The 12637-nt window shown below is 44.5% G+C and overlaps 1 protein-coding gene across 2 annotated transcripts in view; it reads left to right on the top strand.

Annotated features, from left to right (window-relative positions):
* The window catches only part of LOC120052640 (zinc finger CCCH domain-containing protein 3-like), a 95768-nt gene that overhangs the window by 73574 nt on the left and 9557 nt on the right, over nucleotides 1–12637 (top strand). For both annotated transcript variants that reach the window (XM_038999679.1, XM_038999678.1), the window contains exons 6-11: nucleotides 3218–3299; nucleotides 3400–3555; nucleotides 3673–3742; nucleotides 6093–6224; nucleotides 11326–11495; nucleotides 11770–11960. In XM_038999679.1, the coding sequence (XP_038855607.1) occupies nucleotides 3218–3299; nucleotides 3400–3555; nucleotides 3673–3742; nucleotides 6093–6224; nucleotides 11326–11495; nucleotides 11770–11960 (801 nt within the window). The remainder of the gene's footprint in view (nucleotides 1–3217; nucleotides 3300–3399; nucleotides 3556–3672; nucleotides 3743–6092; nucleotides 6225–11325; nucleotides 11496–11769; nucleotides 11961–12637) is intronic.

Genomic DNA, 12637 nt, shown 5'->3' with positions numbered 1-12637 from the left:
CCTTTGCAGAGGTTTCTACTTAGAACCCTTTGCAGAGGGTTCTAGCTATGGTAAGATGACATGAAAATAGAGCTCTTTGGCCACGCACACCAGTGGTAGGTTTGGGGCAGTGGTGGGTTTGGCGATGAAAAACAGAAGCATATGCAGAAAAGTACCTTATACCTACGGTAAAATATGGTTATCTGTATAATGAAGCTAAAAACAATATATATGTGTATATATATATATATATATACAATACACTGCTGGTTCACTCAGACTCCCTTCTTTTCTCCTACTCTCTGCTTAATAAAATAACTGAAAATACTACACTGAACAGTTCATTTAAGGAAATCAGTCAATTTAAATAAATTCATTAGGCCCTAATCTATGGATTTCACATGACTGGCATTAAAGATATGCATCTGTTCATCAGCTGTCCGGGTGGCTGGATTTGTCTCAGACGAATCCTGCGGAAGAAGAAGCCGGATGTGGAGGTCCTGGGCTGGCGTGGTTGTGAAGCTAGTTGGACTTCTGCCAAATTCTCTAAAAGGACGTTGAAGTCAGTTTATGGAAGATACAGTGGCTTGCGAAAGTATTCACCCCCTTGGCATTTTTCCTATTTTGTTGCCTTACAACCTGGAATTAAAAAAGATTTTTGGGGGGTTTGCATCATTTGATATACACAACATGCCACTTTGAAGATGCAAAATATTTTGTATTGTGAAACAAACAAGAAATAAGACAAAAAAACAGAACTTGAGCGTGCATAACTATTCACCCCCCCAAAGTCAATACTTTGTAGAGCCACCTAAGTTTTTTGGGGTGTCTTTATAAACTTGGCACATCTAGCCACTGGGATTTTTGCCCATTCTTCAAGGCAAAACTGCTCCAGCTCCTTCAAGTTGGATGGGTTCCGCTGGTGTACAGCAATCTTTAAGTCATACCACAGATTCTCAACTGGATTGAGGTCTGGGCCTTGACTAGGCCATTCCAAGACATCTACATGTTTCCCCTTAAACCACTCAAGTGTTGCTTTAGCACTATGCTTAGGGTCATTGTCCTGCTGGAAGGTGAACATCCGTCCCAGTCTCAAATCTCTGGAAGATTGATACAGGTTTCCCTCAAGAATTTCCCTGTATTTAGCGCCATCCATCATTCCTTCAATTCTGACCATTTTCCCAGTCCCTGCCGATGAAAAACATCCCCACAGCATGATGCTGCCACCACCATGCTTCACTGTGGGGATGGTGTTCTCGGGGTGATGAGAGGTGTTGGGTTTGCGCCAGACATAGCATTTTCCTTGATGGCCAAAAAGCTACATTTTGTCTCATCTGACCAGAGTACTTTCTTCCATATGTTTGGGGAGTTTCCCACATGCCTTTTGGCGAACACCAAACATGTTTGCTTATTCTTTTCTTTAAGCAATTACTTTTTTTCTGGACACTCTTCCGTAAAGCCCAGCTCTGTGGAGTGTATGGCTTAAAGTGGTCCTATGGACACAGATACTCCAATCTACGCAATGGAGCTTTGCAGCTCCTTCAGGGTTATCTATGTCTCTTTGTTGCCTCTCTGATTAATGCCCTCCTTGCCTGGTCCGTGAGTTTCGGTGGGCGGCCCTCTCTTGGCAGGTTTGTTGTGGTGCCATATTCTTTCCATTTTTTAATAATGGATTTAATGGTGCTCCGTGGGATGTTCAAAGTTTCAGATATTTTTTTATAATCCAACCCTGATCTGTACTTCTCCACAACTTTGTCCCTGACCTGTTTGGAGAGCTCCCCCTTGCTTAGTGGTATTGCAGTCTCTGGGTCCTTTCAGTACAAGTGTATATATACTGAGATCATGTGACACTTAGATTGCACACAGGTGGAATTTATTTAACTAATTATGTGACTTCTGAAGGTAATTGGTTGCACCATATCTTATTTAGGGACTTCATAGCAAAGGGGGTGAATACATATGCACAGACCACTTTTCCGTTTTTTTTTAATTTTTTAAAACAGGTTATTTTTTCCATTTCACTTCACCAATTTTGACTATTTTGTGTATGTCCATTACATGAAATCCTCATAAAAATCCATTTAAATTACAGGTTGTAATGCAACAACAGGTTGTAAAACAAAAACACCAAGGGGGTGAATACTTTTGCAAGGCATTGTAAATGTCCATTCAATTCTCTGGCAACAGCTCTGGGGGACATTCAAGCAGTCAGCATGCCAAATGCACGCTCCCTCAACTTGAGACATCTGTGGCATTGTGTTGTATGACAATTTTAGAGTGACCTTTTATTGTCCCCAGCACACGGTGCAACTGTGAAATGATTATGCTGTTTAATCAGCTTCTTGATAATCCATCCACCTGACAGGTGTGGCGTATCTTGGCAAAAGAGAAATGCTCACTAAAAGGGATGTCAAGAGAATTGTGCACAACATTTGAGATACTTTTTTTTGTGTTAGGACATTTCTGGGATCTTTTTTTTCAGCTCATGAAACTTGGGACCAACACTTTACATACTGCGTTTATATTTTGGTTTAGTGTAATTTGAAATACAGAAAGCCTGGCAAAGATATCAACTATGTCCGTTTAAAACATTAAATTATAGCTGTCAGGTCATTGCATCATATCTGCCTGGGCACACAGTGGAAATGGCTTGCAGTGATGGCAGAGGCTTAAAGACTGTAATAGCCTACTCTAGGCTACTGATGAGTGGTGAGCTTTCTGGTGCCAGCGGCTGCCGGGGCATCACCCATGTGGGTGCTACTTGTGGAGGAGTGGCTACAAAGTCAAGCGGCTACGCTACAGATGGCTGTCTGTGTCGGGCACGGCGAGGTGCGCTGCTAAACAACGGCTCCAGAATTGTCTGATCCTCACCCACGACTCCCCCCTGGCTGTGACTATTATTGGCTGTTGACGCTATGAAAACAAACCGCTTCTGTTGACATCCTGATTTTGACCTGCTTCACTTTACCTGTTTAATTACTTGTATGTGCTATGTAAGTAATTCAGCTCTTAGCTGCCAAGTACGGCCTACCCTGTAATGTAATAAAACTACTACTACTACAGTGTAAACACAGACATGGACATGCACGCGTGTCCGCACACACACACAAACACTCACACAAAATATGGCAGTCGCAATGGTGTATTAATAACGCCATATTACCCATTTAAAAAAAAAATGTTTTAGTCTTTATAGAGGCGGTTTCTTTTTTTCTCATTCTCTCTTTTCCCCAAACAGTGCGGTTGTCCAGTCCACAGGAAGTCTCCCACACCACCTCTAGCACTTTCATCCGGCCCTCCAGCACTCGTTTTGTGGCTAGGTAAGCACTTTAGTATATACACACACACACACACCCTCTGCTACCTGTACGTAATTGCACAACTATATGTTTTCTTGATTGTGTGTGTTCTGTCTTCCAGTCGTGCGGTTCAGAGGAGTCTAGCCATCATCAGGCACGCTCGTCAGAAGAAGTCCCAGAAACAGTACTGTATGTACTACAACCGCTTTGGCAAGTGTAACCGTGGCAATACCTGCCCCTACATCCACGATCCTGATAAGGTGGCCGTCTGTACCAGGTAACACACACACACACCTAACATGCACAGATCTCCTCAAAACCACCTGTACAGACTGTGTGGGCTCTCTGATTGGCTGCTCTGTGATCTGATGACTCTTCCCATTGGTTCCTGCAGGTTCCTGAGGGGTACGTGTAAGCAGACCGGTGGGACCTGTCCATTCTCCCATAAGGTGGCCAAGGAGAAGGTGAAACTATCTGACACACACACACACACACACACACACACACACAACGACCTTGAGGTGAGAGTATGTGAAACGTCAATGTCTCTCACACCAGCTGGGTTGGAGTGTACTGTGTAGTTAGGCAGTTAGCGTTTGGCCCCGTCAGGTATATAGCCAGGGAGGAGGTGAGAATATGGTGTCACACACTTACAGATCTGCAAACATTGAAGGATTAATGGTAGGGGGTAGGGAAAGGGATTGCATTAGGACCGACTGTTAGTTTACCACCCAGAGATAGATATGGAGACATGTCACATACAATACGTGGTGTTTAGAGTTATGGTTGGTGTAAGCTGTATAGAGATACAGCTAGAGTCACAGTCACTCGATTGGCACAGCTCCTGTCTCTGTGCTCTCACTGGCAGTATTAAGATATACACACACACACACACACACACACACACACACACACACACACACACACACACACACACACACACACACACACACACACACTCCCACTGGTAGTGTACACACTCAGAGACGTGACCTGATTCTATGGTTAGGGGGGTGCATGTTGAAAGGAGTCGGGGTACGGGCGATGGGGGTATCATGACCAAAATGGTGGTCCCTGTCCCAGGTTTCAGATGTCCCAACATGGTTTACACCTGAACACGTACACCTTAATAGGCATGGGTACAGAGAGTATGGCATGAGTACACAACCCCTTAATTAACTATAAGACACACCTACACACAGCTGGTTACACATACCCAATATGTTCACGGCCAGTCACACAAACTCTTGTTAAAGGTCTGAGACACACACACACCTGAACTGGATAAATCACAAATAGGTCAGAAGTATGACTCTTGTTTCAAAACAGTTTAAATTTGGTGCCAATTGGTACTATGCCAATTGCATGGCATGTTGTGTGACAAACTGCACATTTTAGATTGGCCTTTTATTGTCCCCCAGCACAAGGTGCACCTGTGTAATGATCATGCTGTTTAATCAGCTTCTTGATATGCCACACCTGTCAGGTGGATGGATTATCTTGGCAATGGAGAAATGCTCACTAACAGGGATGTAAACAAATTCGTGCACAACATACGAGAGAAATAAGCTTTTTGTGCATACGGAAAATATTTTATTTCAGCTCATGAAACATGGGACCAACACTTTACATGTTGCGTTTATATATTTGCTCAGTATAGATCATTGGCTGCATCTTTAACTTCATCTAAACGACTCCCTCTCTAACAGAGAAAGAGTACAAACTAAAAGATAATAATCACATGTTTAGTACTACCAACAGTCAACACAATGGTTCATCTTCGATTATTCATTCTGCTTCATAGCTACTAATGACATAGTTACATAGTAATACGTGTAGTTAAAATGTCTCATTTGTTTATCTGGCCCCATAGCACAGAATAGGGTCATGTAGTGGTGTTTAACTAGGTGTTTAACGAGGCCAGTCCGTATAGGGTAAAGGAAAGTGGTTACACTGGACAGGGAAATCTGTTTTTCTTTAGACAAACAACCCACAGACAGGTGTCCTGTCCAGCCTCGCAACCCAATACGCACACATACTAGTAGGGACTGGGGATAGACGAGGAGCTCCAATCCTGTACCCCCCCCAAGAAATAACTCCCGAAACAAGACCCTCTGTACCCCCCACCTCCGCCCGTCCCCCCTTCCTACCCCCTCAGGGCCTGGCGACCGTAACTCGTACACACAGCCAGCACATAAACGCATCATGATAGCTAGCTGGACAAGCTGCGGCCTGGATAAATATTTCTGTAGCAGTTAATTAGGTAGAACTGATCCCATCCCAACGAGCCGCCCTGATTCTCTCATTACCCCCCCCCACCCCACCCTGGCCCTCTCCGTATAGCTCTCCCTCTCCTAGCTCCTTTTCCCTTGCTCTCTGTCTCGCACCTCTATCACTCTCTCTACATGGTGTATATTTAGACTGGCCTGCACTACTCTCACACAGCGTACCTTACTCACACACAAGAGGACATTTTACACCTGCATGCAGCCTGTCACACGCGCACACACACACTCTCTCTCTCTCTTTCTCTGTCAACTGCAATTAAGGCCATTTAACAGCAGAGGCAGTGACAGATTGTAGAAGGCGGGACCTATCTGAATGGTGGATTGGCTTGTTGACTTCTTTCACTCTACATCTGACTGTGTTTTCTCTAGTATGCTGTGAATGAACTCTTTCTTTCTCTCGCCTCTCTCGTTCTCTCTCTCTCTCTCAATGAAATGTTCAATTCCGTTGAAAATGCTTTATTGGTGTGCCATTTTTATGGAGATATTGCCAAGCAGAGATTGGTAACAACAACTTGTCTCTCTCTAGATGCCTGTGTGTTCGTACTTCCTGAAGGGTATATGTAACAACGGTAGCTGTCCCTACAGCCATGTCTACGTGTCCCGCAAGGCTGCTTTGTGCCAGGACTTCATCAGGGGGTACTGCCCTCAGGGAGAGAAGGTATGACACACACACACACACACACACACATACGAATACACACACACACACAATCAGTCAGTCCCACACACATGTATGTACACACGCACTCACACACCTACTCTCTCTCTCTCTCTCTCTCTCTCTCTCACAGACACAGACACTCTTTCGCACACACGTGCACACATTCAGTCAGTCACACATGTACACACAGTCAGTCACACACATACACACAGTCAGTCAGTCACACATGTACACACAGTCAGTCAGTCAGTCACACACGCACAGGGACAGACATTCTCTCTTTCTCTTTATCATGATCTGATGACCTATGGTAGAGAAGGTAGATATACCCAGTGGTGTAGTGGAGGGTATACGCCGTTTACCCACTCGGTGGGCATTGCGTATTTAAGTGATAATGCCCGAGAAGCCGGTGTTTGGAGGATAGATTGGCACGGGTGTTGTTAGGCCCGAGACGAAGTCCCTTCGAGGGGCATTATTACTTTTACACAACAGGTTACCAACATATTCAAATAATGATTGACATATTTTCATTAAAAACGTTATTTTGATGAATTGATTCATATTATTTCATCCTTCCACAAGATACAGTCCCGAAACAAATCTACTGTAGGGGTGCTACCCAAGCCGGCTGGTCGTTAGTTCCATTGGTTCGGTTGCCAGAGACGGGACCCAGTCGTTCAGTCTTTTTGTTCTGTATAAATGGACACGACCCAGTCATTCGTTCCAAATGTTCCTTATCCCTTGCTTGCTAGCTAGCCAACTACGGTTAACTTACAGTCGCGTCAATCAGTGCAGACAGAATAACAACAGCAGCTGCATTTGTTTAAGCTGTTTTCAAGTGCCATTTATTTGGATACATCCATAACAACGAGCTAATGAGGCACGATTTCGCCTGGCATAGAAAATGTGCTCTCTTGTTAGGACACTGTTGTTCAGAGGAGCTAGCCAACAACACAGCTAACACAAAAACGTCAAACTGAAGCTGGAAAGACTGCAAACTAGCTGCAATTCGTTTCGTTTTACCTTTTTTCAATTGACATTTCTCCTGATCCCGACACGTTCATTACTATGGGACAGTTGGAGATCGAATTTGAATATTGAAACACTGTTGCAAATGTCAGAGAGACAGACTGCAAGGTTTGTACAAGTCTTCGCTGTTGAAAACGAAATGTTATTCTGAAAGAAATGTGAGCTAATGTCTAGATGCTTTTTATAGTGGCGATCAGGCTGGAGTGTGCTTTTAACCAATCAGCATTCAGGATTAGACCCACCCATTGTATAAACGCACTTATTAATCCCCAGGATGCGTAGTGTAGTGGTAGGTATACGCCATATCAATTAATAAGGCTGATGGAACAGATCAGAATGTTTAGCTTAAAATGATGATAAACTATTCATTTTTTCACATTTTCAGAGCAGCAATGTGCACACGGCAGTAGGCCTAGAATGGTGCGAATGTTCCAAAATGCAATTTGCAGGAAAGCACAGTTGTAAAATACACACCGCACATGCGAGCGATTTCATGGACAGAGATGGAAAATATCCATTCAAGATGTTGAAAGTGGGGAGATCTAAAGATGCAACAACAATCATGGGGTTGCTAATATGATTATGATAATGTGTTTGGCTGCTAGACGATGAAATAAAGTTGAAAGAAAGCCAATAGAACAGGAGGACGCATATGAGGGATGTCTTTATAAAATAATTGCCTCCACATTTCTATGGTGGGATTGTGGCTTTAGGCTACTTTGAAGCCAGTTAAGACGTGCCTCATAATATGAAGTAAAACGTCCAGGTGTCGAACAATTAAGGAACAGGAGAAATATAGCGACGCTAATCATAGGCCTAACCGTCTTCTGGTAGATTCAAAGGCTTTTGCAAACTCCATCTCATGTGCTACAGAAACACCACTAACCAAACGCATATATTAAAGGGTAACTACACTCAAAAATCCTTATGTGGTTTAAGCATTGTTGTGTACTTAGAACATCCAATTTGGTTGTTTTCTATTTTTTTTAAAGTGTGACTTTGAGAGCGAAAACCTGAACAGAAAAAACAAACCTGTGAATTTCTGACTCTGTTGACAGCCTAATTTATCTGTTTCAATAGTAGGCCTACTATTAGACTACTTGCACAGTGCAGCTTGGGTTGGCCTGACTTTGAAAGACCAAAATGGGATGTATTATTTTAGGTCATTCAGAGTGTATGTCGCTGTTTCTCAAATAATTGTTCACCTTTCCTTTGTGGACCGTTTGGGAAATGTTTGGCAAAATTAGTGTATACCCACTTCTCCAGGCACTGCTACACCACTGGACACACCCTCGTGGACATACTCTTCACACAAACATATAAACTGTCCTCCAAACAGCCCTGGGTATGGAGGGACAGCTGTTGAGAGTAAGGGCTTGTCAATAGTGACATAACTCTAGTGTCTGAGTGACACATTGAGGACCAGAGGGTAACAGTGCACGGCCACACAGACACACATGACCCCCCCCAAAAATGTAGAGTTCCCATACACACTCTGTTTCCACATTCACCGCTAGTACCACTCCTATCCTCTCTTTCCGTCTGTCTCTGTCCCTACCAATCCTATATCTGTTCATCTATCCCCTCCCTCCCTCCTATAACCCTCTCTCTGTCTCAGTTGTTGTTTATGAGTGTCTGTGTAACACATGCTTTTTCACACTGTCAGGCCTCATTTAAATATAGCACAGAGAAATGAGGATATATAAAACCAAAGGGCATTAATATTTATTCTATTAGCTGAAGTGCTTAGGTCTGGTGTGTGTGTGTGCTCGCGTTTTGTGCGTGCACATGTGCTTGCTAGCTGGTGGCTGTGGGAGGGATAGCAGGCAGTAATTACAGATGGAGGAAGTGCTGAGGATGGCACTATGGGGCAGGCAGGCAGACACTCCAGTAGCTCAGGGGTTAACCCCGCTTCCCTCCATCTCCATCCTCTTTTCTCGTTCCATCTCTCGCTTTGTCTCGCGCTCACTATCCCTCCCTCCCTAACACTCTTTCTCTCTCTCTTTTCTATCTATCCCCCATCACTACCTTCTCCCCCTTTTCTATTCTGTATTACTCTTTTGCGCCTGTCTCTCTCGTTTTATCCAATTTGGACCCTCTTGGTCCCTTTCGCCTTCTCTCATTCCCTTGATCTCCCACCTTTCTCTTGTTTCTCCATCTCCACCACTCTTTCAACTTCCCTTGCTCTCCTTTGAACCCCGATCCACCCCCCCTTCTGTTTCCCTCTCCTCTCTCCCCTTCCCCTCCTTTCCCACCTCTATCTCCCTCCCTCCTTGCCCCTCTCTTCTACCCCTCCCTCTCTGTAATGGTAAATGTGCTGACTCGTCCTGGTTTGGAACGCAGTGGAGAGAGAGCTCTTCTAATAGACCACTGAGACATCACAGCGTTTCTTAAATCAAGTGGAAAATGATTAACTTGGTGTGGAATAAAGATGTTCTGTCCGCTTTCACTTTTTTTTATCTTCCGTTTCTTGGCTCTTGCTCTCTTTCCCTCTTTTCAGTGTTTTATGAAAATGAGAATGTATTCGACTGCTGTCAGTTGAGTCTTAGTAGATTTGGCATTTGGCTCAGTTTTCCCTCCTCTCCTTATGCTGGAAAAGGGCTCTAAAAACGGTTGTAAGTCTTTGTATGGTCCCATTCCCTGGTCTAAAGACGACCACTATAACCCCAGGGCACATCTTGGTTGGATTGGTTAAAAACAATGTAAAGCGTCTTCAATCTGCACCTCTGCTCTCAGACTCTTGAATGGTAACAGACTGATAACGTAATAGAGACAGACAGGCTTTGCTAAATTTGGCAAATAGTGTCAATGTTTACGTTAGGGCATGAAAACACATAGCATTACGGTGTGACTTTGTGAGTGTTTTGGTTTGCCGCCTCAGAAAAGCTGAAAGTGAGATAAGTCTAAGACCTACACTGATCTGACCCCTAGGGTGCAGGAACATGGGTGTGAGAAGGGCAGGGGGTCTGAGTTTGGGAGTTAGTGGTACTGGCTATAGTGAGGGGTTGGGGGTATAGTGGAGAGAGAGGTGCTTCATCGGGGAGAGGAGAGGTGCACGGACTGGTTCTGGGCTGAGGGGACCATGGGGTGAACTGGAGTCCAAACTGTTCCTGGAAACTCAATCTGCAGACCCCCACCCCTCACACACACACACACCCCTTACCCCCACCCTCACTCTATTTCTGGACCAACCTGCTCCAGGCTGCTCCCCACACACCACATACACACAAACACGGCTCGCACCCCATAGTGAGTATAATTAGCTTTTCTGACAGGTGGGAGGGATCGAATCTCCCTCAGAATGAAGTTACCAATTTACGCCCATATTACACCGTCACACACACTCTCACTGTCACATACACTCTCACCAGACCTTCATCTGTATACTCACTCAGGCACACGCAGTGCTCTTAAGATGACCACGTTCAAGTGCGCACACACACACACTCAAAAACAAAGCTTTGAAACACATACACTGAGTATACAAAACATTAGGAACATGACATAGACTGACCAGGTGAATACTATGATCCCTTATTGAGGTCACCTGTTAAATCACTTCAATCAGTGTAGATGAAGGGGAGGGAGGCAGTTAAAGAAGGATTTTTAAGCCTTGAGACAATTGAAACATGGATTGTGTATGTGTATGAGTGCCATTCAGAGGGTCAATGGGCAAGACAAAAGATTTAAGTGCCTTTGAACGGGTATGGTAGTAGGTACCAGGCACACAGTTTTGAGTGTGTCAAGAACTGCAACGCTGCTGGGTTTCAAGAATGGTCCACCACCCAAAAGACATCCAGCCGACTTGACACAACTGTGGGAAGTATTGGAGTCAACATGGGCCAGCATCCCTGTGGAACGCTTTCGACGCCTTGTAGAGTCCATGCCCCGACGAATTTAGGTTTTTCTGAGGGCAAAAGGGGGTTTAACTCAATATTAGGAAGTAAACTATATGTTTTTTACACTCCGTGTAGTAACTAACAGAGCAGTCTCAAACTGTCTTCTTGGGTTATGTTAACCTCCTGTGTGTTTCATATAATAAGTGGTATCGGTCTGTCCTCTCCTCCAGTGTAAGAAGAAGCACACCCTGGTGTGTCCAGACTTCTCCAGTGGTGGCTCCTGTCCTCGAGGGGCCCAGTGTAAGCTCCAGCACCGTCAGAGGGCCAAACGCACCGCTCCTAACCCCAACCCCACCACAGGCCCCTCCGCTGCCCCGGCCAAGAAGTCCCGCACCAAGAGGTCAAGAACAGGCCCTCTGTCAAAATAATTAAATGACAAAGTGAAATTAATTAGATACAATTTATATTTAAAAAATGTAATAAAACAGAGCAAATAGATTACATTACAAATTGAAAACAGACATTTTGGAAAATGCATAGCAACAACCATAAAACAACACAGTAAAAACAGACATTCATTTATATTGCCAGATGTGCACAGATTATATTACATTTCGATGTCAACAATGTTTTCTAATCTCCTCCTTTTCCACTTCCCCCTCTTCTCTCTTCAGGCCTAGCCTGTCAGTGGTCCTACCTGATGACCAGGCGGCAGAGGGTTCTGCTCAGGCAGATCCAGGGACACTCTCGTTTTCTTCCTTGGGTCCTCACAAGACCAAGCTCCCGTCGTTCATCTCCCTCTCCAGCTCCCCCGAAGACACAGACGCCCCGGACATGCCCCCTGCCGACAGGGCAGAGGTCACAGGTGAGAGGTCACGCAGTGACCAGGAAAGTTAGTCTAGTTCAGGGTTGTGTCCTACAGAGGTCAGGAAACTGCTTCTATGGACGCCATGTTGACTCCTATGACCCGGAGGGGTGGGGTGGGCTCATCAAACAGGGCATTCGAAAATTGTGGTAATCATTGCGAGCACTGTGATTCTTCCAACTGCCCCATGTTTTTAAAACATAGCTCAGATGGCCCACTGCTAATCGAGGAAAGATGTTGAATGGATAAAAAAAAAAAATCAAATCAAGATCCATTCAAATTATTTGTCACGTGCTTCATAAACAACAGGTGTAGACTAACAGTGAAATGTTTACTTACGGGCCCTTTACTTAGGAGTAAAGCGACTAGGTAACAGAATAGATAATAAGCAGTAGCAGCAGTGTATGTGATGAGACAAAAATATTTAATGCAAAATAGTCAATGCAGATAGTCCGGTTAGCTATTTGGTTAACTGTTTAGCAGTCTTATGGCTCGGGGGGTAGAAGCTGTTTAGGGTCCTGTTGGTTTCAGACTTGGTGTATCGGTACCGCTTGCCATGCAGTAGCAGAGAGATCAGTCTTTGGTGATAGGAGTCTGTTTAGTGACTTCCTCTGATACCACATGGTATAGAGGTCCTGGATGGCAGGGAGCTCAGCCCCAGTGATGTACTGGGCCAT

Source organism: Salvelinus namaycush, chromosome 8, assembly GCF_016432855.1.
Source record: "Salvelinus namaycush isolate Seneca chromosome 8, SaNama_1.0, whole genome shotgun sequence".
Taxonomy (NCBI): Eukaryota; Metazoa; Chordata; class Actinopteri; order Salmoniformes; family Salmonidae; genus Salvelinus; species Salvelinus namaycush.
Note: the sequence above shows the minus strand (reverse complement) of the source record. Positions and strands in the feature narration are given on the sequence as shown.